The sequence below is a fragment of the Actinia tenebrosa genome, unplaced genomic scaffold, assembly GCF_029948245.1.
Source record: "Actinia tenebrosa isolate PJP-AT-01 unplaced genomic scaffold, QUT_ActTen_1.0 PGA_scaffold3__52_contigs__length_22856419, whole genome shotgun sequence".
Taxonomy (NCBI): domain Eukaryota; kingdom Metazoa; phylum Cnidaria; class Anthozoa; order Actiniaria; family Actiniidae; genus Actinia; species Actinia tenebrosa.
In genome coordinates this window covers 22012543-22039313 of record NW_028292580.1, presented here as the reverse complement: position 1 = coordinate 22039313, position 26771 = coordinate 22012543, and the positions used below count along the sequence as shown (strand labels likewise).

General features: G+C 38.1%; 1 protein-coding gene across 1 annotated transcript; it reads right to left on the bottom strand.

The window, feature by feature from the left end:
- Nucleotides 1-1387: 1387 nt before the first annotated feature.
- LOC116286531 (transient receptor potential cation channel subfamily A member 1) lies at nt 1388-25906 on the bottom strand. Its single transcript, XM_089035333.1, has 30 exons — nt 25780-25906; nt 23901-24095; nt 22688-22790; nt 21954-22129; nt 21378-21485; nt 20342-20450; nt 19718-19815; nt 19103-19150; nt 18034-18219; nt 17015-17203; nt 16148-16234; nt 15691-15776; nt 15366-15527; nt 14893-15007; nt 14193-14362; nt 13604-13688; nt 13419-13475; nt 12700-12771; nt 12449-12519; nt 11710-11866; nt 10966-10995; nt 10139-10222; nt 8839-9005; nt 8540-8600; nt 8322-8387; nt 6482-6655; nt 5733-5801; nt 5148-5255; nt 4444-4568; nt 1388-3165 (listed from the first exon to the last, which is right to left on the bottom strand). The coding sequence occupies exons 2-30, from the start codon at nt 24087-24089 to the stop codon at nt 2964-2966; spliced, it is 3354 nt and encodes a 1117-aa protein (XP_088891459.1). The 5' UTR covers nt 24090-24095; nt 25780-25906; the 3' UTR covers nt 1388-2963.
- Between the last annotated feature and the right edge of the window lie 865 nt (nt 25907-26771).

The following is a 26771-nucleotide window of genomic DNA, read 5'->3' as shown; positions in this document are numbered from 1 at the left end:
TATTACTAGTTACTGCATTTGGCTATTGATAGACCTTTTGAGGACAAATAAGTGCCAAGCCTATTCAAGATAATTTGAGGAAGTGAATTGCGAGGATAATAAAGTTTCTAACGGATTGCGAAACATATTGCAAATTGTACGCCCGTTTTCTCATGAGTTCAAGACCTTCAAGCTTATTGTTGCTATCATTGGTCCAAGGAGCTAAAACATTATTCTTGAAAGAAAATTGTCTAATCAAATGGCACTCAAATTAAAGGAGTTTGATTGAACAATGTGTGTTAGTTACGTATTCTCATTGGTTAATTCAGTGCGGAAGCCACTTAAGTGCCAGGGTTCCACGTTTCTCGCTCAAATTTTCAGTACGTTTGCGTGCGGGCTCAAGCTGAGTGTGTACATCAAACAGTATTGAAGCGTAGCACCTTCCAAGGTCAAGCTTGTAATAACTCTACCACAACAGGCTTCCGAACACAATGCTTCTGACGTTATTCTTCTTAAACAACGTGCTGGTAACAATAAATCACAATAAACAGCTAAGGAAATGGTTCACATTTTTACGTTACATTGTTATAGGATTAAGAATCAGTTGAGTGCAGCTAGATTCATTTATTCGGTAAATTTAGTAAATTCAAAATAGTTAAGATTCTTTGTTGTTTGTTCTGCTTAAGATAGCCATTTCATGTCACGAACTTCAATTCATGGCTTTACAATTTCTCCAAAATGACAATCTTTAGTAAAATTGTTATTGATTTGAGTTTTGTATGTGTGTTAATTGTCGCATCTTGAGAAGCTAGCCGGGAACTAAAAAAAGAACTCGGCAAACCTTAGTGATCGGAGACCAAAACTATAAAACTATATACCAAAACTATCTCTTGAAGAGATAACGGATCAAAGCAGAGGATAAAAATGGGGGGATCTGATGAACAAAACAAAACGGGATGAAGATAAAATTAAAATAATCAGATACTTAGTATTAATGGCAAACAAACTATTATGATCAGGGATCATAATTTTGTTAAAATGAAATTTAAATAAATTTCAACTTCAAATTTAAATCCAAATTTTCCACATTAATGTGTTTTTTAAAACGCTCCATTTTCGTCTTATGCTCAATGAAAACGCATCCAAAAGAAGATCGAACACGCAGATACGAACGGAAATGATGCAATATTAATTGTCATCTGCGCATGCGAAAAACAATGACGTCAACGCATTTTCAAAAGCCTCCTTTTTCAAATGTCTCCTATCTGGAGAGCGTTTCTAAATGCACGTTTTCGATTGTCTTAGTATGCCGAAACAAATGGCCGAAACGCATCAAAAGGTATGCGTTTAGAAAATAAACTAACATCTCGATTCAATTGGCAAAGCTACCACGCGCGGTCACCTTGAGTGAATTTGACAGGATAAATTTATTACCAGCAAAAATTTTAGCGGGGATAAAAGATTTATCCTAAAAAGCATGTTTTCAGCCACTCAACCTGAATCGTCTCTTTCACAGTTCCCTACGCCATCTTGAAAGGTAGCCGTGCCTTTGCATCGAAACAAGACGAACGGTGATCTTGCAATGATAGAGACCTTTTATTAAACCTTGGACAATTATTCACATCATTGCAAGCTCAACGTTCGTCTCGCTTCGATGTAAAGGCACGGCTATCTTTCAAGATGGCGCAGGGAACTGTGAAAGGGACTATTTAGATAGTGAGTAAAATGTATAATAATAAGCATTTATTGGACGAGGTTGAGCAGAATATCGTGATTTTTTTAGTGGCGAAAATTTAAAAATAGAAAATGTACACAAACACTGTGCACTCTAGCATGCGCAATTGGATATACCGTACGTGATATGTGGAAGCTGAGGCCCTTGTAAATATGAAACAAAATACCTCCTAATGTTTAACTAAAGTATGCAAAAGTACAAAATAAAAATGGAAAAAACAATGAGAAACCTAGCATAAAACATGTGTATTAATGCCAACTTTTATATTACGCTATTTGCATTTATATTGCAAGTATGTATTGGGATTAATAATAATGATTAATGGATGAAGCTCTTGGTTATCATACGTGAGTGTAACTCTAATACTATATATTAGGGTTATTATGATGAAATGTTTGACGATATAACGTGCGCGCTGATTGCCTAGATTTACCCATTCAGAGAAAAGCTGCAAGGCACTCGAAACGCAAGATAATATTCTGGGAATATTCCTTCGTGTTCCTAAGCTTGCTTCTCGTTTGCTGCACAGCTACCACCGTGTTTATATCACAATAATGCTATATACAGCTATTTCAAAACACGTCGAATACTGAGTACTACATACTTAATAGCGTATTTCAAGACCGAAGTGCATTTTGGGTGTTGTGTAATAGTGTCTATAATTAGCATCTGCATAAGTTGCTTGATATACTGCGCAGATCAGCTTAATTACAGTACAAATATATAGCCTATATATATTCTCAAATACAGTGTTTAAAGTAAAATATGTAATCAGTTATTTATTTTGCTTTCAGTGAATTCCATTCGAAACATATTTACTTTTTATTTCAAATTAACGAGACCCACAATGCCTTTCGGTCTTTGAATGCACTATTCAGTATGCAATATTCAATATTCATCATTTTTTTAAAATAGCTCGGCATATTGCTTATATATATTTCGTAGTCTCGCATTTCTTCCCTCCCGACCCTTTCCCTTTCCCTTTACTTCCACGGCTTCCCCCATTCAAACCGATTTCCCGAGACCAGAAAAAGTATTTCTGTAAACGATCTCTTTCCTCTTTTCCTCGTGTGTGCTACTATTAGGCAGTAATGTTAAGTTAAGTTAGGCATCCTTCCTTATTCTCTCCACTTTCACTTCTCCATTCATACCGATTTGTTCCCAGAGGGTGTGAAAAAGTATGGCCGTAAATGTCTGGTGATTTCAAGCGCATTCCTTAGGTCCACTAGAGGCGGGGAGTGGTACAAAGTTAGGCCTTCGTATCTTCAGCTTCAGTCTTCTTTGTTCCGCCCAATCCAAAAGAAAAGGCAGAACCAAGTGAACCTGTTAAACCTGAAATAGATAAGGCCGGCACGGCAATGGATTCCCGTTTCACCTTGACCTTCTTCTCCAGCTCTACTTGTTTCATCATGTCCAACATCTCTTTGAGCATGACTTTCATTTCATCCATTCTGCGAAATTGAAGTCTGTTAATGTTTGATTCAAACTAACAGGATCTGGATCAAGGCCTTTAGAGACAAGTAAGGTTTTTTTTGGAGAGATGTAATTTGGGAATTATAATTTCAAATTGAAAAGGTGAGAAGGAATCCCTGATTTAATGTCGATGGTGAGATAGCAGTAGTGTTTTTAGTTTTTGTTTTTGTTGTTGTGTTTCTCGTTACTCTACTATTGGTCCCGGGGGGGGGGGAAGTACTCCCATATATGGACTATGCGGGGATGATCCGCTGAACAGGGTATGGTTTTTCGAGCTTCTTGTCGTAAGCAGGGTATGCAATTTCACTCAAGTTCCAAGTTCTTCCCGAGTTTCCTGTCAAATTCAGGGTTTCTACTTTCGTACTTGACCGAAAACTGGTTATTACGGTCATCAAAAAAAAAAAAAGAAAAGAAAAAAAGAAAAAAGAAAAACACAATACGCGAGCTGACATAATAATTGAAACAGGAACTCAGTACAATTAATTATATCTTTTACCATAAACAGGGTCTACACAGGGTCTGTTGTTTTAGAGATGATAATTCTTGTTGTGGTGATCGATTTTTGCGGCAAAAGTTTACTTATTCGAACATTGTAGTTGGATTACTAGTACGTATCGAGAGTTTTGCGCAATTTTAGTCGACTTTTTTAAAGAGATATCACGGCATCGATTCTATTTTAAAAAGTGTTTTCTACTGAACTGAAGAACTAATCAAGTTTTTCTGAGTTTAGGTCACTTCTTATCAGAGGTTTCAAACACAAAATGCATCGTAAATCTTCTTTCGGCGAAAAATCCAAAAAAATATTTTCGTTCACCTTTGAACTTTTCAAGTATTTTAAAATTATATTTTTGGCAAAATGCGATAAACTTTAAAGAACAAATCGGCCGTCTTTTGCAACCAGCACGATACAAAAACCTCATATTTTACATCCATCACTCCCCTTACTGGGCTCTTCCTAGAGGTTCCCTCCACACGCACACCCTCAACTCACATCTTGATTTTTATGGCCACCCGTGCCACCCGTGCCACCCATGCCACCCGTGCCACCCATGCCACCCGTGCCACCCATGCCACCCGTGCCACCCGTGCCACCCATGCCACCCGTGCCACCCATGCCACCCGTGCCACCCATGCCACCCCCAAAGTTTGACGGCCAGCTTCAAATTTGCACAAAATACGCCACCGGAAATACGTCACGCATGAAATTTCCCATAATAAAAAAGTGAGTTTTTTGACTGCATATGTACTTTACTTACGTTTGCGCATGTTCTTCTACCTTGTAATGTAATTCTTTCACTGAGTCGGCTAAATCTTCCACCTCTTCATTTTTTTCCTCTTCAATTTCTTCCACTTTACCAAACCCAATCAAAGCATCAAATATCTAGTTTAAAAAAATAAAAAGTATCATCTAGATCCTCTGAACAAAGGACTAGGAATCAGAATACAGGATCCACTATGAGATCAGTTCACTCGCCCAAGTAACCGTGCAGTTCCATGACGGTACTATGTCCTAACACTTTAATTGAATAAGCAGTAACTTAGCACGCTGTCATTGGTTCCACTAGTGTAGTCAAGTATGTGCCGTTACCGCGGAATGTGCCGTAACGTGACGTGATTGTTCAGGTGACCTGTCTTGTATTTTGATTGGATAAACAGTAATATAACGAGCTATCATTGGTTCCACTAATGTCGTCAAGTATGTACCGTTACCGTGGAATGTTCCGTAACGTGACGTGATTGTGCAGGTAACGTGTCTTGTATTTTGATTGGATAAGCAGTAATCTAACACGCTATCATTGGTTCCACTAATGTCGTCAATTATGTACCGTGACAGCTTCATGTATCGTGCCATGCCATACCATAATGTGCATGGGATTTGCCGTTCGTGTCGTCTGTTACTGACTTAACTGTTGCGACATATTGTTGTACTGTTATCAATGTTATAATGTTGGATACTTACTACTGAACGAAATGGTCGTTTGTTGGGATAAATGGTAACAACTTTCTTCTGAATTCGCTTCAAGACCCAAGAAGGAAGAGAATTTTCGATGCTGTTTAAAAGAGTTACCTACGAGAGAATACTATCTGTTAATGGAATGTCTGCAAGAACGAATGAATTTAGCAAAATAAATTAAAGGTACAAACAAGGAAAGAAATAAAACTGGCGAAGAAAGAAAAGAAAATGAAGATAAATAAAGAGAGAAAAGAGAGATGGGAAGAGAAAGAAAGAAAGAAAGAAAGAAATGAAAGAATGAAAGAATGAAAGAAAGAAAGAAAGAAAAAGAAAGAAAGGAAGGAAGGAAGGAAGGAAGGAAGGAAGAAGAAGGAAAAAAAAAAAAAAAAAAAAAGGAAAACAAAAAGGAAGACAGACAGACAAAAATCAAAAGTTTTTTTTTCAAAGGAAAAATCTTAACAGTTTAATGCATAGCAACGATTTCCACTCCGACGTTTTCCCTTGTATATTAAAGGAAAGATGGTTTCTAGAGGCTGTTTTCATATTGTATTCTTTAGCGTTATCTTCCCAGTTCTTTACTAGCTCACATACCTGTAAAACATACCGATCAATCAAAGCCGTTTGTTCAATCTTGTCAATATCTCCAACAGACAGACCAACCTGGTTGTAATGACGATAATACGATACTTTTTAAGATGAGAGAAGATGATGCATTAAGGAGCAGTGCGGATCTAATGAATGAGGGTGCGCAATGTATATTTTACACACCAGTCACCACGTACATCTAATATTCTAAGCATATGCCTCTTAACTCACGTGAAAACCGGAGAAATCAAACAAACTTTATTCACATATAAGCATCCTCAGTCAGTCGAACTATATATATATATATAGTTAGTATCAATGCTGAATTCAAAACCCGAGACAGGTTTTCCATCGAAATTTAAACCCGACATCAAACAATAGAAATAGGGCGTGGTTGTTTTTAAACCAGTTACAGCCATTCTCAATCACACGCGCTCTCTAGCAATTGTTTCTATCGCGACGAAGAAGGTTTTGGTGGACGTCAATCACATGGCGTTTCCATGACACTGTCGCAAACACAAAGCTATAAGGGCATGTGCCTATAGAATGTCATGGAAACGCCTTGATTGACGTCCACTAAAAGCTTCTTCGTCGCGACAGAAACAATCACTAAAGAGCGCGTTTGATTGAGAATGGCTGTAAAACACACATGCCCGGATTTGCTTTGAAATTCAAGACCTCGGGCCTGCTGCCCTCGATCTTGAATTTCGATGCAAACCCTCACCCTGGCGTTTTAGCCTTTATATACTACTCACCAACATGTTCATTAAGATGATAGGCATGGTCAAACAAAACATCACTACGACAAGGTTGGCCAGGAAAGGGTAATATAACTTGTTCCATGGCATGAAGACGTCCACGTAGTTGATCTCTCCAAGGGTCATTATGAACATGTTCATCATTGTGGTGCTCAGATCATTGAATGGTTCCTAAAAAAATGATAACACAACTATATAAAACAACAACCACGCTCAGGAAATTAGATTATTGGGTGACCGGTAAACAGAGGGCTTGGTCGGTTAGTAGAGGTATGAGATATAAAAGCCTGGTTAGGGACTTTGACAGCTGACTGGCTTCTAAATAAAGGTTGAATATTTGGTCATTTATAGATTGAGGTGATAACTTGGTATAAAAACCATTTTTGAAACTTTGAACTGGCCGACAAATAGAGTATGTCCGACAAATAGAGGTTGTCCGACAAATAGAGGTTGGCCGCTTAATAGAGGTTGGCCATTTAATAGAGGTTGGCCGCTTAATAGAGGTTGGCCATTTAATAGAGGTTGGCCATTTAATAGAGGATGGCCACTTAATAGAGGTTGGCCGCTTGATAGAGGTTGGCCGCTTAATAGAGGTTGGCCACTTAATAGAGGTTGGTCACTTAATAGAGGTTGGCCGCTTAATAGAGGTTGGCCACTTAATAGAGGTTGGCCATTTAATAGAGGTTGGCCATTTAATAGAGGTTGGCCATTTAATAGAGGTTGGTCACTTAATAGAGGTTGGCCACTTAATAGAGGTTGGCCATTTAATAGAGCTTGGCCACTTAATAGAGGTTGGCCGTTTAATAGAGGTTGGCCATTTAATAGAGGTTGGCCATTTAATAGAGGTTGGCCGCTTAATAGAGGTTGACCACTTAATAGAGGTTGGCCGTTTAATAGAGGTTGGCCGTTTAATAGAGGTTGGCCGCTTAATAGAGGTTGGCCGTTTAATAGAGGTTGGCCGTTTAATAGAGGTTGGCCATTTAATAGAGGTTGGCCGTTTAATAGAGGTTGGCCGTTTAATAGAGGTTGGCCGTTTAATAGAGGTTGGCCATTTAATAGAGGTTGACCGCTTAATAGAGGTTGGCCGTTTAATAGAAGTTGACGTTTAATAGAGGTTCTACTGTAATAATTTGTGGAGGGGGAAAAACCGCAAAACAAGGAGAAAATCCTGGAAAGAAGAGACCTAAAAATGTTCATGTATATACAGTCAATGTCATTAACGTTGTCCACCGAAAAAACACATTGACACATTGACACATTGACACATTGACACATTGACACATTGACACATTGACACATTGACAACATTGACACATGGACACATTGACACATTGACACATTGACACATTGACATGGAACATTGACACATTGACACATTGACACATTGACACATTGACACCTTGACACTTGACACATTGACACATTGACATTGACACATTGACACATTGACACATTGACACATTGACACATTGACACATTGACACATTGACACATTGACACATTGACACATTGACACATTGGCACATTGACACATTTACATTTAGTGAGGATTTAAGATGGAGAATGGTATTTCAGCATTTGTTTTATGCCAGAACCTTCGAGGAAACACATGATATTTCTTTTAGTCTAAATGTCTAAATGTGTAAATGTGTAAATGTCTTTTTTTCGGTGGACAACGTTAATGACATTGACTGAATGTAAAGCTGTTATTCCATTAATCAAGCCTGAGACCCCAGTGTTGAGAGATTATTCCACTTTCAATACACCACTACCTTTGAGCCTTCATATGCCATGACGCAAACAACTGGCAACAAAATATCTAATGTATGAGTCGTACCTCTGTTAGCATCTGATGGAATGTGGTGCCAAAAGCGAAGACAAAGAGACCGAACAGCAGCAGAACCTGTAGAAATATACGAATGGAGTCGTTCATAATTGAAGCTGAATTCAATCTTATTTGACAATATAAAAGCCTCAAAAGAAAGAGAAGAGAAGAGAAGAGAAGAGAAGAGAAGAGAAGAGAAGAATGATTCTCTATCTACTAGTGTTATTTACCTTGATTAAAGTAATGAACATACGGTACAACATGATGACGTATTTACCGTAGAACGGAAGCCTGCGGAAAAAGAAATTGCAAGACGATTGAATTAACAACAATTTAAGGGGCAGAGGATGGACGGAGGAAGAGTGGTATGGATGAATGGAGTTAAATTGATAGATGGATAGATTTAAGGCATTGGAACGGATGGATGGATGGATGGACGGATGGATGGATGGATGGATGGATGGATGGATGGATGGATGGATGGATGGATGAATGGATGGATGGATGGATGGATGGATGGATGTCATACCTCTGCAAGTACATAATCAAGTTAATCCAGCCAAAGAATAATCCAGTGGCCGCTGCTTCCTTCTGAATTCCCCATTTACACTCACAGGTCGGAAGCAAAGAAATTAAAGCAGCGAGATACGCCACCAGTTCGATGATGTTAGTCGGAGACGTTAACCAGGCAAGTTTCTAGAATCAAATTAACAGACAGCTGTTGATACGCTTAAACAATAATTGATACCAACCAATATTGAAACACTTAACATCCAAAATGTTAATTTTTTTAAATTAAAAATTTAAGCTGCGACAGGCCGTGTGCATGATGGCGTCATTTTGCTCCCACTACCAAAATGCTTTGCGCATTTTCTTTCTTTTTCAGATTGGCATTGTCTCATGAAAAAAGTAGAGTGCAAATAACATACCCGTGAAATAGATAGCTAGCTAACTAATTACTAATATCTAGTTGCCTAAGTCTAATTAGTTAAAATAGGCGAGCCGTGACGGGTAAACTAGTGCACGTGTGCTACTCAAGAGCGCACATTTTAAAATATTTTTAAACACACTTACAAAAACTGAAACAATAGTTTGTTGTACATGCTTTTCCTTTGTATAATTTGACATGTTCGCATTTTCGTATCTATTCATTTGTGTATTGAGATGTTACTCTAGTAAATGCCCGTGCCCTTGTCATTCCTCACTGAATCTCCTATTTCATCCTAACTATTTTACGGGTATATTTTTTGCACTCTAAGACAGTTGCTGCTAATTAACTGAACAAAAGAAAGTGTGCAAAGGATTCTGGTAATAGTAGTAAATGACAATATTCTTCGATTACACGTTACGTCATCTTGGCCATGTTGGTACCATTTAAAAAACGATTTCTCATATCATTAGCATCCATTGTTAACGGCACCAACATGGCCGCCATGTTTTTGTCTTTTGACTCTCTTGGGAATGCTTGCAACTCATCAATAATGCAAGTGGCCTATAGGAATGCAAATGTTTACAGCTGTAGACACCGTTATGCATGCAACAGACAGAACCCTTGCATGTGATATCAAAGCAGTTCAATTTGTGGAATGACAAAACAAAAGGATTTCAATCTCCTGAGACTTGGAGACCCATTGTCATGTCCCTCAAATTGCATTTGTCCCACTGCATACCAACGTGCTGCAAGGAGTCGACAGAATCAGTAATTTAGGGAACGTTTTGTATAATAACATCACACTCATTAACATATTCAATGTACAATCAATGCTAAATATATTGAGTTTTGGGTTATAGCCTAATAAAATGTTTTGAGATGTGTTCTATCGGCTTACCTGTCTATACATGCGGAACAATGTGACTGTGAGATGCAGCACGACAATAACCACCACCAATACTATTTGGTAAATTTGCATATCCTATCGACAAACGATAATGATTTAAATGTTATACGGAGCAAACGGCATAAAAAACTGCTGGTTTATCGTATCCTAATAAGGAACAGCAAGACAACTACTTCGACGATACGGCGTTCATCTCACACGGGGCAAAACAAAGCAAAGATGACGGAAAATATATATAGTTTCGTGTGTTTGTCTTTCTTTTATGGGTGAAGGTGATCAATGTACCGTCTTAATTCATCTTTTATTTCTCTCTTATGGAATGCATAGGGAGGCAAACACGTAGAAAATTTGAAAAGCATAGATGGAGGGGTTGTCTTCAAATAATTTGTTGTTGACATTGTGTTTCCCATATCGATCCAACTACCAGCAAATTCAATTAGTTTTTTAGACGTGTTTCTTTTTGAAAAGCTGAAAGTTATTTAAAACATATTGACAGCTTATAAACTCCTGAATAATTGTCCCCTCGGCATCCCATAATTAAAACAAGAGAATTCAATATGCCCGTCATATTGGTAAAAATTAAGATTTAGCATTTTAGGTCTTGTGGAGGGAGGAAATTTGGAAAACACGGTGATAAAATCCTCATTCGAGTCAAGGAAAAGATCCAATAAACTCTACTTTCTTACATTTCAACCTGAGGTTTGAGGATCCCTAATCCTGATTTAATACAATATCTTGGCATATAGCTAATAAACTATATTTTGAAGTATTTTCAGTTTAATAAACTTTATATCTAAATTATGTTCCTTTTGACTTACCATGTGACGTCTTACACATGTCTGGACATCCTAAAGATAGAAGATAAAAGTCGAATGAATTTGTTCTACTGCATCCTTTCTTCCTTCCATTCATCCTTCCATCCATCCATCCATCCATCCATGTTTTCAATTTTATCCCATTCATCTATCTATTCCATTTCCATCCCATCCTATCAATTCATATCTCCGGCTCCAGTCGATCCATTGGTTTCTTCCATCCCTTTATCCCTTCTATCCATTTTCGCCCATTCATTTATCCCATTCATCACAAATCTCTCTCTCTTAGCTTTTTTATTCAAGTTCGATTCATGACACTCTTACATTAATTATGTATTTATGCCTTTTTGTGCTTTGCAATTCATTAACCAGGAGGACACGGTCTTGAATCCCGTCTGAAGAACACGTACGTATTTTATCACGGATGAATATAATCGTTGAATAAACAAATTTTTATCTTTATCTAATGGACTACTTCGACGATACGGCGGCCATCTTGCCAGGGGACCCGGCGAAACAAAACAAAGATGACGTGAAATATAGAGTTTCGTGTGTTTGTATTTCTTTTATGGGTAAAAGTGATTGATGTACCGTCTTAATTCATATTTTGTTGTATTCTCTTGTAGTGAAGTGTTAATATCAATTGACGTCATTACTGTAACAAAGCTTTGTTTGCCCCTGGACGCCCCATAATGCCTTGCGATCCAAGATGGCCGCCGTGTCGTCGAGGTAGGCCATTGTTCTCACCAGATATACGATGGAGCCTGATGCAGTGTAGTTGATGCGGTCAGAACAATACGTTTCGTCGTTATTTTTGAGAAAACTGTGGAACACAGTCATTGGTATGAGGTAGATTAGGACGCAACAGATGTTGAGAAGAAACGCTATCCAACCATAGGAATTCCTGCAAAACAGAAAGTAATCGGTCAATAGTCCTGCTTTATTTCCTGTCCATCCAGTCAGAATGCTCCAACACTTTAACCAATCCCAGAGCGCAAAATTCCTGTTCCTTCAAACACCATTTGTGACAGGATTCCGTCACGTCATGCTTTGAACCAATCACAGCTCGCAAAAATCATGTTCATCCAATAAGGATTTCCCAACACGACTTGCTCGCAACATGGTTTAAGCCAATCTTGGCCTGCTTAACAATTACGATTGATTGGAGACAATCAGAATCCTGTTACATGTAGGATTCTGTCACGCCGGCATGAGAACAATTCAGTGCTGTTTATCCAATCAGAATCCTATGACAAAATCCTGTCACGCCATTCTTTGAACAAAATCTCAGCGCGCAAAATTCTTTTCAATCAAATCAGATTTATTGGTCACGACTCACGAGTACTACAGTAAGCAAAGTTCCTTTTCACCCAATCACAATACAGGCTAAGCACTGTCACGGTCACGCAAAGTCACTTCCGCACAGTACTAGGCTGTTGCAGTCGATCTCAAAAAATCTGCCCAAAGTTGAAACAAAAGTCCTTACCATTTTTCACACAGTGCGATAAAACTGACTCGGTGTGTTAAACATTTTTCACATCGGTTATCGGCAATATGCTAGAAAAGAATAAAGATCAGGAACCCAGCATGTTTAGCTATGTAGTCCTACTGCATTTATTGTATTCGTAAAGCTTGGCCCTCCCCCTCCCCTCCCCCTCCCCCTCCCCCTCCCCCTCCCTATTCGCTTCCCATCGCAACAAAATAACCGCAGAGCGACAAGTAATGCAGGCTACGTACCTGTAGGATCTCTAATGATGACTTATCGTTGGGATCGCGCTTACGTAACAGGATACCCAAGTCGTATCTTATCTGAATAAAAATTCATCAATTAAGGAAAGAAGTAATTACAAAAATAATCAAATAAATATTCAATTAATTGATTATTAATTGACAAAATTGATCAATAGACCCCTTTAAAGTTTCCTGCGCCATCTTGAAAGGTAGCCGTGTCTTTGCATCGAAGTGAGACAAACGTTGAGCTTGCAATGATGTAAATAATTGTCCAAGGTGTTTCATTGCAAGCTCACCGTTCGTCTCGCTTCGATGCAAAGGCACGGCTACCTTTCAAGATGGCGCAGGGAACTGTGAAGGAGACTATTGGCAGAGTGGTTTAAATTCAGCAGTCTTTTTATTAATTAATCAGTCTTTATGTATTTCATTTCTTCCTTCCTGCCTTTTTCCTTTCTTCTCTTCTCCCTCTTTTTCTTTTCTCTTGTAGACCTTAGACCTCATTACATTGCGCACTGTTTTCCCATTTCGGACCATGTACCACAAGTATCATTTCATTGTCTAGAGTATCATTTTTTGGCGGTCGTGCATGAGAAGACACATGAATATGGATACAACTCAAACAAAGAATCTATTTTCAAGCGAAAAACATGTGGTCTGAAATGGGAAAACTTTAGGCCCAAGTATTTGGTCCCTTTGATTGAACATCATCCGATTATCAAATCTACCTTGTATTCTTGATTACTCTTATCTCCTTCAGTTTCAATGCAGTTATCCAGAAGTCGCTACAGAAAAAAGTATGTGAAGGTAAGATAATACTAGTGCATGTAAATGAAGGATGGAGGGATGGACGGTTCAAGGAATGGAGTGAAGAAAGGAGGAAAGGAGTATATGTTAGTAGAACCTAGCATACCTCAGCTACGTCAGGCATTTTTGTGACCATGAGTTTAAATATCTTATGGACACCTGTCGTACATGACTCTAAGACCTCTCTCCACCTGAAAGATACAGTAACTGTTAGTCATTAAAAATGGAAGAGAAAATAATGAAGGAAGAGAAGTGAATGAGAGGAGAATTACTTTTAAACAAAAATTAAAAAACAGAAGTTGGAGAAACGGAAAGGTAGGTAGGAAAAAAGAAAGAGAAAGAGAAAGAAAAGAAAAGAAATGATGGAGAAAATGAAAAAAAGAGAGACAGAAAGAAGAAGTGAACGAACGAACGCACCAATGATAGATAACGACGGCAAGTATTAGAGAGTTTTAGATTTACGTTCACGGCAAACGTGAAACGTCAGTTGACCAGTAAAAAATCCTTTTAAATTACTTTTAAAAAAATCACAAAAAAGTCCAAGTAGTAGAAAAACAAAAGAGTATTTGCGCTTGATGAGAAGGTTTGTAAAAGGTAAAGTAAAATAAAAGAAAACTATGAAAACGTGGTCACGTTTGCCGTTTGCGGGGAGAAAAAAAAGTCAATCTAAAACTCTCTAATGAAGGAAACCGTACCTCGGGTGTTCTGCTATGGTCATGGCTCCTATCGGGTTTTCTATGCACATGGCAGCGTCAAGAATGTTTTGATTTGATGAATTTTTCAATATTTCTTGACGAGGTAATGAAAGAAGGAACGATATGATTGGTGCTCGACAATGAATAACTGCCAAATGAAGAGCAGTATTCTGTTAAAATAAAAGAATTAATATCAACACCTGAAAAGGCCAAGTGTAATCTTTCCCTAAGAAAATGAAAAGAACAAAGACATGGCCGCCATGTTGGTTGACGTAACAAACAAATGACGTCACGTGCACCCAAATTATACAGTGATGATGCTTTTTGAGTGGAAGAGTGAGCAAAGATAAAAAAGAAGAAAAAATTGTCCGCAGATTTTTGTATATCTATCCAAGTAAGACGATTTATAGGAGGCCCCTTTTATTTGTTCCATGCGTCATATCTGTCATGCTTGTCTTTTTTTTTTGAGGCATGAAAAATGCATGAGAAATGTCTGGCCCCAAATTCACGCCAAATATTTAAAATGTTTTATTTATGATGAATCTTTCCGAGGTTGAGGAAAAATCTGGGTCGAGTTGGATTTCATATGACTATGACAAACTATCGGTACAGATGTGCCGTGCCATGACAGTGTAAAATCAATCTGATTGGATGATCAGCAAACACTCGCGCTGTGATTGGTTCAAAATAATTCCAATACCTTATCCTCGTCAACGTAGTTCAAGCAGTGAATGTGCTTTTCTACGATCATCTCAACCACTTTTTTGGCGCCATTTTTGGCCGCTTCGTGTAGAGGTGTTCTTCCACTTTGATCTCTAACATTGAAAACAGCATGAGTTAAGTGTTTCATCCAGAGCGCAGACAGGTATTGAAAATAGTTGCTATCGATGTTCTTTTGGCGCATCGCGCGACTGTTAACTGATTGAATTGAAGGTAGCGTAACAGTACACTCGTCTTTATCCTCTTGGGTCTCGGGAATAGTTTTATATATGGCCTAGCATAGGGATTCGAGGGGTTTTTTCTTTGGTTTTCCTCCCTCCGCAAAACGCAACAACCTAAATTCCAATTTAATATTTGAGTTAGCCTTGCCCTGACTTAGAACAGCGCAGAAAGTTTTTCAGGGTATCGATAATTAAAGTTTGAAGGATTGATGTTTTAATCATATCTACTCACTTTTCGACGCCTGCAGAATTTTGCAATAGCAACATGGCTGCCCTGTAGTGTCCCCCACGGCATGCTAAGTGAAGCGCTGTTCTAGAGCGGTTATTCTGTGCGTTGATCAGCTTTCCTGCTTGTTTCTCAATCAACACACGGATAACTTCATGATTACCATATCTATGAGAAAATTGAAGTACAAAATAGAATTTTTTTTTTTTTTAATCAAAAATGTTTTGCTTTCTGATTTTTGGTCGAGAGAACAACAAATTACGTCAACAAACTGCTAATGCCTGCCTGCCTGCCTGCCTGCCTGCCTGCCTGCCTGCCTGCTTCAACTTACTGTGCAGCCACATGTAGGGGTGTGTCCAGTGAGTCTGAAGTAACACTCGCCACTGCTTTGTTATGTTTCAAGAACAACGCCATGCTCTGAAAAACAGCACCAAACCAATCAGTTCAAGCATTCAGAAATATCCTGTGTAATAACCGAAAATCTTTGCCTCTCTAATTCGTAGTCCAAGTAAACTTGAAAGCATAGCCATTTCTGAATTAGGGAGGTTAAACATTTAGTGAAAATTAGCTCAATATTGAGAAGCTACAGCTATTCAGCCTCGCTGAGCTGCGCGTTTCACCTCGCGTAGTCCACGAAAGGAACATAGTAGAATATTCTTTTTCTTTCTTTCTTTTTTTTTTTTTTTTTTCTTTCCTACTTTTCTTTCCTACTTTTCTTATTTAGACAAATATATTCCTTGGTAGCCCCAAGAGCAGAAGCTCACTAATATTCTTGGTTTTTAGCTCACCTTAACATCATTTTTCATGGCTGCATAATGAGCTACTGTGTGCCCTGAATTATCTTTCTCTGTCAGCAAAGGAGCCAACACAGGGTCCTAAAAGAAAGAGGTTGTCTCTTTTAGTCATTTCAAAACTAATTTACAGACCAGCACTGAGCCATCACGACGTTGGAAAATCCAGTACACGCGTTATGGGGGGAATTTTTCTGCCAAATCCACAGGTAGCCCAACAAAATAGGGAAAAAATGAAAAATTAGTCAAACTTTTTGCGACTCCTCGCAAAATTTAACCCCCGAAGAAACGAAAATTAACCAATAAGAAATCTGGCAAATCTTTTAACAGTGCTTTTTAAAAGCACTAGCTGGAATTGTTCAATTTGTCGTTCCGAAAAAATACAGAGTTTGGTGGACTTCAATGGAACTAGTGTTTCCATGACAAACACAAAGTTATTTTCAAGGGCACAGATGACTATAGATTGTCATGGAAACGTTTCGATTCTGGTCTACAAAAAAATAACTTTGTCCCGATGACGACTTGGCGCATGCGCATTGTGATAACGTACCTGCCAATCTCGTACCCAGAGCCTGCGTTTCTTCTGGCCTGCGGTGAAGAACAAGGGCTCTGGCATAATCCATTTTTTGGCACATAATCATTTAATCATTGAAAATCATGCTTTCAAACAGAGTTTTTTTCGATTTCCGATCAAAATAAAAATTGGAAATCAGGTACATTATATATTTTTTGCAAGTCTTAACATATGCGCTCTTATACCGAAAATCCAAGAAATCCTGGTCTCAAAAAATAGACAATGCTAGAGTCCTCGTTCTTCTCCTGCAGGCCATAAGAAACGCAGGCTTTGGGTACGAGATTTCGTACCTGTAATAAAATTTCTGTTATTTTACTATGGCCAATGCCGTTGAATACTGCTGTCTTTCCGTCCACATCTTTAACCGTTGGATCGGCTCCTTTGACCATCAACAGCTGGACAGTCTCAGTGGCACCAGTTTTGGCGGCAGCCATCAAAGGAGTTGAGTTGTTTATATCACGGGCGTTTATTTCAGCGCCCTAAACAAATTTAAACGAGTGTTTAAGATTTCAAATAGGAAACACAATTTCTATCCTAAATGCATTAAAATTCCATTCCCGTCGCTCGCAATTCTGTCGCACGTTTCTTGCCATTTTTTTCTTGTAGCGAGAAACGAGCGACAGTTAATTTCACCCCTGGATCCCCGAGAATGCGTTTCCCTGGGCAGTGAGAGAGTTTATATGACGTGCGTTTATTTCAGCTCCCTAAAGCAAACTCTATATACGCTCCTTTCTACCACTTCTTTCTCTTTTACTCCGACGAAGGACTAGCGTCCGAAACTTCAGAAAGTTTTTTCATCTTTTCACGGTGTATAATTTACCTTTTCATCATTACTGTTTCATTAGAAACACCGACGCAGCTCACACTAGTTTTTAGCTAGTTATATCTTTTTAAAGCAAACTCAAATGAGTGATTATAAAGGTGACCGATAGGAAACACAATGTCTGTGGGAAGCACGGGTGGCGTAGCGGTGTGAGCGTTCGCCTCACATCAATGCGACCCGAGCTCGAGTCCCGCCGGGTTCGGTGTTGTATATGAGTAGAGTTGTTTGTTGGTTCTCTCCTGTGCTTCGAGGGTTTTCCGGGTTCTCCGGTTTCCTCCCTCCACAAAAATCAACTCCTAAATTCTAATTCAATCATGAAATGAGGGCCACAGGTTTGTTAGCCACTGGCTATTAAGCGAATAAGTGAACTCGTGAAAAAAGGGCGGACGGTTCCCAATGCATTGAATTCCATTTCCATTTCCGTTTCCCAGGGCGACAAGCAAAAACCCATATAACATAAGTTTTTATGATTCTGCAAACACTCACATTATCGATGAGAATTTCTGCTATTCCATGGCTGTTGCTCCTGGCCGTCTTGTGCAGGGGTGTAGTCCACTCAGAATCCACCAGCAATATTTTAGCTATTGTGTTATCTTTTTCAACAAGAAACTTAACGATATTTACAGAGCCTTGTTCACAGGCCAAGTGAAAGGCTGTCATACGGTCTTTTCTCTTGAAATGGTTTTAAAAGAAAGCAATTGGAAAAATAAATATATAATGTATAACGCATCAGGAGTTCCGCGCTACTCCTCTAAGCGCATGCTCAAGGGGTCAAGAAGTGGGATCATAGGTTGTAAAAATTGCTATATTTTGATATTCTCGACTTTCACATCCCCATAATCCTTTGCGTCTTTGGGGGGTAACCAAAACCCACTTATTTTGCTGAAGGCTGATCAGACAATGCTGAAAATACCTTGTTTGGTATCCAAAGGTAAAATGAAGAAGTAAAAAACAGAAAAAGATAGAAGCTTGAAGACGTTTAAGGTAAATTTTAAACATTTTTACGTAAGTCAATACATTTTCTGTAAGACCAAAACCCTTGATGATCTGTACATGCAAAAATAACTTGGAATAAACTGATAATCAGTATTGTACAGATAAAAGCAGGTATAGTATAAATTCAACTAAGAAACCTTTCAATTTGGGACAGTTTTTTGATTGGGAACCCCCCCAAAACGCAAGGCATTATGGGGATGTGAAAGTAGAGAATATTTGATTTGGAACTATCTTAATTCTACTTGCTCTTGAATATTTAATGAAAATTGTACTTGGAAAGGAAAATACAATTATTATTATTATTATCATTATTTTGGTGGATTTAAAAAAAACAAAAAACAATTGAAATAGAGCATAGTGTGCACCTATTTCAAAAACTGCGTTGTCGGTCGGAGATTTGAAACCTGAGACCGCGAAGTGAATTGTGGGCTGTGAGCGGTTAATTATCTTTTATTTAGAAATAACAGTTCACAACAAATTGCGGATCTCAACCGGGCAACGTTTATCGAAATAGGTGTATGCTCGGCTGGTAACATCTTCTATTTAAAAAAGTACTTACCCTTGGCTGTCTTATAATTGCTCCATATTCCACGCATAGTTTCACGACCTTTAGTCAAATAAAATAGTACAATTGAAAATAACGAAAGTCAGAGGGGGCATAGTGTTTTACCGCTCGCTGATCGCCGCTGTGTTCCGGATTCGATGTTCGGCTCAGACTGGATCATACGTGAGTTGAGCCATTGTGTTGTTCTCTCACATGCCACGAGGGTTTTCTCCGGGTTCTCCGGTTTCTTCCCTCCGTAAAAATCAACATGTGAGTTGAGTGTTGTATGTTGTAAATATAGAATGTAGACGTGGTGGTGCGTGTGGAACGAACCTCACGGAGAGAGGTTAAGTTAATAGTTCTGACAACGACAATCAGTCCGATGCTCAGAATTCCTACATTGTAATTTGAAAATTGTCGTACGCTTTCTAGTTTCTGATTTTGGCTCTGTTAAGTAGGCATTTCAGTGTTAGACACTGCAGTATCGTACGTTTTCTGAAGTGAAAGAAAACCTTTCACAGGGAGACTAACTTTCGCCATTGTATTTTGAACAGTGTCTTGCGCTTTCTAGTTTCTAATTGGCTCAGGGAGAGGGAGACTTACTCAATTGGAAGTTTTGCGCATACTTACCTCAAGAAAACCACTGTCGACCGCCAAATGCAACAGCGTTGTTCCATCGTAATCAGCATCGTACAATTGCTCCATGATATCCATACCTTCATTGGTCACTAGTAGAGACAGTAACATCCTTTAAAAAACAACCACGCCCTATTTCTATTGTTTGATGTCGGGTTTAAAATTTCGATGGAAAAACTGTCCCGGGTTTTTGATTAGGACGTTTGCATGATGGCGTCATTTGATTCCCACTACCAAAATACTTCGCGAATTTTCTTTCTTATTCAAATATATATTTCCTCGCGAGAATAGTAAGACAATTGGTGCTGATTAACTGAACAAAAGAAAGTGTGCAAGGGATTCTGGTAGTAGAGGTCAATGACGCCATCGTTCAATCGTCCTATTTATCATTGATACTAACAGAGAAGAGCGGGGCTGAATTCAAAACAATTCAAACCCTCGCCCTAGCGGGTTTTTTTTCTTTTTTTTCTTCTTCTTTTTTTAATTAAACCAAAGACATATTTTCGGACAAAAAGCAAATCCAAAACTGGCATCTATGATGTCATGAATCGATAGTTTATATAAAGGTTATTTTCAAATGACGTTTATTGATAGCTATCGATCTATTGACAAACTTACTGTATTGAAGTAAATATTGTGCTGATTCGTTAGCGCCGGTCTCAACAGCTCGACCCAGCGGCGTTTTTCCATTCTCCTCTTGAGAGTTGATTTTAGCTCCTCGCTCGACCTGAAACAATCAACAATAAATTATCATCCGTCATTCCTCACTCCAACACCAAGGGATATGGAGATTAGAGCTTTCTATTCTTCGATTGCACGTTACGTTATCGCGGCCATGTTGGTGCCATTTAACAAAAGAGTTCTTATTAGCATCCATTGTTAACGGCACCACAATGGCCACCATGCTTTTGTCTTTTAACTCTCTTGGGAATGCTTGCAACCCATAAATGTTGTTGCTCCAAAGACGTGGAAACTTCCTCTTGATTTAAGAGTGCATAACATTTTGGAACTTTTTAAAAAAAAGCCAAAAACTTTTCTTTTCAAAATGTGGTAGACCTTTTTATTTAGTTTTATTTATGTTTATATCACCCAATTATGATTTTTGAAAATTTCTTAATGTAAATCGTGCCTATTTATAGAGACAAGAATTATGAACGCTATGATATCAAGTGAAAGACGCAAAATTCTTAATTCAGAAATATTTCGAGAATTCTTCATAAAATATATGAAAATAAGTTAAGGATTCCTTAAATAATTGTTTTTGTATATAATTCTGGAAATAAATACACATAATGAATAAAAACAAAGCTACCACAGCGTGACCTTGAATGAACTTGACATGATAAATGCATTATCTGTAGGAAAACCTACAGATAATACATTTATCATGTCGAGTTCACACGATATCAGGGATTGGCTGAGAGCTCTCGACCAATCAGAATTGAGTAAAATGTATAATAATGATATATGATGTATTGCTTGCATTCAAATACTGGTAGACCACTTTACCAATTAATTTCTTCTCATGCACAACCCGCGTTAAACAAAGCAATGATACTCAAGGAAATGATACTAATATACTAGTTATTCACTTATGAACACAAATGTCTATCATGATTTTTCTCAGCGCATCAAGAATATATGACCCACTCACCAACAGTTTGCAAAGAGCAGGTCTATTCTGACAAGCGGCGAGGTGAAGTGGAGAATTGAGGCTGCTGCCTTTAACATTAACGTCACATTCTGGGTGCGACAGAAGGACCTAAAAAAATAGTAACTCTGAGTTTAATTTACACGCTCTGGGGACACATGTTTCATGTTGATTGGAAGATATTTCTTTGGGTTCTCCAGTTTCCTCCCTCCAAAAAACCAATGAACTAGGCAATTCGATCTGTGAGTTCGCCGTGCCCTGACTTATAGATCAGCTCGGAGTTTGTTTCAGGGTTCGATCTAGCTCTGTGAGTTAGTCACACCCTGACTTAGATCAGCTCAGATTTTGTTTCAGGGTTCGATCTGTGAGTTAGCAATGCCATGACTTATAGATCAGCTCAGAGTTTGTTTCAGGGTTTGATCTGTGAGTTAGCCATGCCCTGACTTAGATCAGCCCAGAGGTTGTTTCAGGGTTCGATTTGTAAATTAGCCGTGCCTTGATTTTGATCAGCCAATAGGGTCTTCATATTTCAGGGAAAGCCAGGACATTTTCAATGCAAAACTGTCATCAAACAGTTACCTTAATCATTTTGGTATTTCCACTCCTTGCTGCAAAGTGCATTGGGGTATCTTCTCTGTCGTCCTTCAAGTTAATGTCTGCATTTGCTTCCAACAGCATCTCCACCATCCTGACATCGCTTCTAAGAATGGCGTTGTGGAGCGGAGCTCTCCCGTAACTGTCTGGCATATTAACATCTAGGAAACAATTTAAAAATTCCGTGACGGTAAGGTCCTGGCTGAAGGAGAAAAAGTTTTTCCAGAAAGATGTTTCCTTACATTTTTCTAAATAAAGGTGGGAAAACTGTCAGGAAACCTCGGGTAATATGTTTACTCAACATCAGTTAGCGCTTGCGCACTTTCAAAACCCTTGACCGCCATCTTGTTTTGACGAGATAGAGCGAGAGTTGCTAAGTAACGAGCTTTTAGAATGTTGACTTTCATGACTTAACGAGAAAACAACAGAAGTATGCTCAAAATTTTTCTGCCGCCAATTTGTTGCTTGCAGCATGTGGTTTTGCATGTGGCTACACTTGGAAACATTAAAAAATCATGCGAGCGGTAAACATGATGTAAACATGTTTCCTCGTTTGGCCAGGGCCTAATGGGTAATGTAAATATGGCGAAGGATTTGACACGAGCCACAAGGGATAGAGTAACTCACCTATACATGTTTCCTCGTTTGGCCAGGGCCTAATGGGTAATGTAAATATGGCGAAGGATTTGACACAAGCCACGAGGGATAGAGTAACTCACCTATACTTTTTTGCTCCAGTAATCTTGACAGAGCATCAACGTTTCCTGTCATGACAGCTTCGTTCAACTTTTGTGCTTTGGATTTATACACATCATTATCCTCCTTGATAGTAAAACTTCTGAGTTAGTTGACAGTTGACTCAGTAGTGTATGCAATTACGAAACGAGATAGGGAACTGGTCATAAAGTAAAGGGGAGGTAAGGGGGGAGGGGTGGCGGGTAAAAATTGATTTGAATCAGCGCTGTTTAGTGTTTTTGCTGGCCCAGTATGACACGAGGTCGAAAAAAATGATTCCTCCTCCCTCCCCCCTAAGTTTCCATGCGGCAGGAAATAAAAGTGGCCCACCCCTAACGTACAACTTTATAGACAGTCCACTTCTTTTAAGTATTTCGAAACTGTGTGAATTTGGGGGGAGCAAAACACCCCCCCCCCCCCCCACTTAGAACCACGTCCCTGCAAATACGACGGGTTTAATGATCAAACTTGTAATCATATACGAGTGAATACTCCCGCGTAGAGTTTCTCGTTTGTTCTCTCCTCTGCTGCTTTGAAGGTTTTTCTAGGTTTTCCTATTTTTCCACACTTAATCAGAAAGTGTCCAACAAACTCCCATGATCAAATAATTATTGATTTTCTCGGAACGAGCAAAACCGAAAAACTCGGGAAAAAACTTTTGAAGCTCAGGAGGAAATCTTCTACTGATAAATACTTCCAAATTCTATGTAATTCGAGCCAATGGAACATGAGCCAATCATAGGAAGGGTGTGGACGAAGCGGAACTCTTCAAACAAAAGTAAGACATATAGGAAAGAGTGCTGTTCAAATAGGCCCACTCATGGCGTCGTTAACTAACACTACCAGAATTGCTTGAACACTTTGTTTTGTTCAGCAATTGTCTTACTTTTCTCATGAGGGAATAAATAAAGTGAGAAAATTCTCCATGTGTTTTGGTAGTAGTAACAAAATGACGACATCATGCAAATGGTCTTTTGCAAAAACAAAACAAAACAAAACAAAACAAAACAAAACAAAACAAAACAAAACAAAACAAAACAAAACAAAACAAAACAAAACAAAACAAAACAAAACAAAACAAAACAAAACAAAACAAAACAAAACAAAACAAAACAAAAACAAAAACAAAAACAAAAACAAAAAACAAAAAAACAAAAAAACAAAAAAACAAAAACAAAAAAACCACTTTATTCCCACCTCGAGCTCTTCCAATTCATTTGATTTTGGTTCCTCTGAATCGGAGCCCATTGAGATACGAGTCAGTTTTCTTTGCCTTTCTTCATATTTGACGTCCAGCCCTTCATTCACTTCGCCATTCTGTGTTAACTCCATGTTGTTTAAAGAAATTGATCCATTGTCATTTACGAGTTTACTTTTCTGTGACATTTTTTCCTGTGAATGAGAATGGAGCGTTTATTATTATTTACATGGGGAAGGTTTGGGCTGCATGTAACGTCATGATCGCCATGTTGGTTGACGATAACAAAGCATTCCTCATTAGCTTCTCTTGTTAGATCAACCAACATGGCGGCTATTTCATTGTTATTTTTATCTTAAGGAATTTTGAATCTCGTGGTTGCACCCTGCAAGGATTCTTTACGCAATAGCTTCCTAGCTTTGCTTGTTCTTATTTCAATTTTCATTCATACTTTGTGCTCTCTTTCCCACAATTAAGTGTATGCCTCCCATTTCACTTGCCCCAGAACCCCTCCTCGATGAAAATCCCCTTCCCTGCCATGCTCTAGCCTCAATCAAGTATAATCTAGTCTTATTAGTTTAGTTTAGTATATCTTTATCCTTTTGGCAGTAGAACTGAGTGAAGGTATTTAACCCGTGAAATAGATATTAAACTAATACACTTTAGTAGACCCTAATTCCATTGTTTTCTTTTGTGTCTATTTGACTATTACATGTTAACTAGTATTTTTTTATTTCACTGGTTAAATGCATTTACTCTACAAGGTAGTCAGCTAATATGACTATATTTAACAATTATTAGTCAAATGCGAAGTAATTATCGGTCGAATATTATATTTCTCGCATTGTGATTGGTCGAGTGACCAGTGATTGTGAGACGACAATCACTCGAGCGGTGATTATGAGGTTTTCAAAAGTGTTCCAGATCTGAAGTAATACTAAAACGTTTTTTTATCCTGAATTTCGACTTTCTGATATTCAAGTCTAAAATTATACTAAAATACATTATTGATAAATAAATAAATTATTCATAGAAAGATATAAAGAGGACAGTACATGACTTATCATAAATTAGTTTAGCATAATTTGATCCAGATTTCCCCTTGGCTGGTCACACCGTCAGGTAATATTTGTTTTAGCACATTTTTCTCAACTGTCTTATCAATATATAGGGATCAATTTAGTTCATTGGCGATAGCGGCAATGATTCTAAGTAAACTGTAAACTACGTCACTTGAATTGCTATTAGATCATGTCTTTCGTTCAGAAAAAAAATTTAAGCCTTTCCTATCCTAAGCAATGATAAATTAACTGTTAAAGTTTCTAATTTTTATTCTATTCTGAATAAATAAATCAACTACGTTTCAAAAGCATTTACAGTAGAACCTCGATGTATCGTTAACGATCCACATACATGCAGCCTAGAGGAAGGGACCTTCCATTTGAACACTAAAATCACAGCATGGCACCCAGGAAATTTTGTTATATATTATATTTTGAAATTAACGAAAATATTTGCCTAAGAGTTCCAAACTATACTTAATTCTATGCGATTACAAAAAATAACACTTCAAACGATGTCTTCAACGGAAAACGTACAAAAAAGCAAAACAAAGATACGAATTCGGTTTATTTTAAATTATTTGTCACTATCGAAATCATAAAATTATTGAACTTATGATCCAAAATGTCATCCAAAGATAAACTTTATAAAAGTTATGATATTCAATACAAACTGAAGTTCAACTAAAGTTGTGTCGACATCATAAAGTTATGTAAATAACTCAAACGATATGGCTATAATTTGTATTTCAATTTCGTCAAAAATTCAACCCGAAAAACTTTTCTATTTAAATTTAAGTTTGGTATATTTACTTACTCTCTGCTTCCCCAACGAAGAGGTTAAGTTTTCTGAAGTTTGTTGTTATCAATTTTTCATCAGGTTTATTGCTTGTCTCAAGCAAGCTATTGTCCTTTACAAGAGAGGAAATATGCAATGGACTATGAAATCAGGAGATGGATTCATGCCTTCATTCCAGTGTGCATCAAGCATAACTAAAATTGCTTAAAAAGAATATATTTAACAATTATTCGCCGAAGGCAAAGTAATTATTGGTGAATAATTTACCGAGCCGCGAGTAATCAAGAATATATCATGATGCATTGAATTGATGCATGAGTTTGTATACATATACTAATTTTAATAAAGTTAGTCACCAAAAACCTAGAAAGCTGTGATCGCTGAGAATCATTGGGAAATGTTTTATATCCAACAAGTAAAGCTTTTGACACAAACTGCAGCAGTTAAGGATGCTCAGAGGAGGTGAACTTGTAAACTGGTTGAAGATCTCAAGTCAATCAACAGTTATCAAGCGGTTGAAACATGTGAAATGTAGGTGTGACTAACTTTATTGAAATAAGCGTATTTGAGCCAAGAATTATAAAGGTTTAAAGCACTTCGGTCAAAACGTATCGTTTATAAAGAACTTAACTGACACTACATTTAAGTTTACAGTTCCGTTCAGTGACCATGAATAATAGTTCCAAGGCGAGGTTGGAGTTGCCGTGCATGATTAAAAGCATAGTTTTGCTATGCGTGGAAACTCTTGCCTCGACTTAGGACTATTATGTTAATCGAAGTATTATGATCATCCGGGTGGATGTAGTCCTGAAAAGGACTGATTAGTGACTTTTAGGTGTGCCCCACAGGTCTTCTTTGGGCCCTTTAAAGTGGGGAAATTCCTTTTTTCTGGATAGTGATTTCCCTTTTCTAAGCATGACCCGTCATGACGCTCTGTGCCCCACATATCTTTGGGTCCTTTAAAACAGAAACTACCCTTCTTTCTGGGTATATGACGTCCCTACTTATTT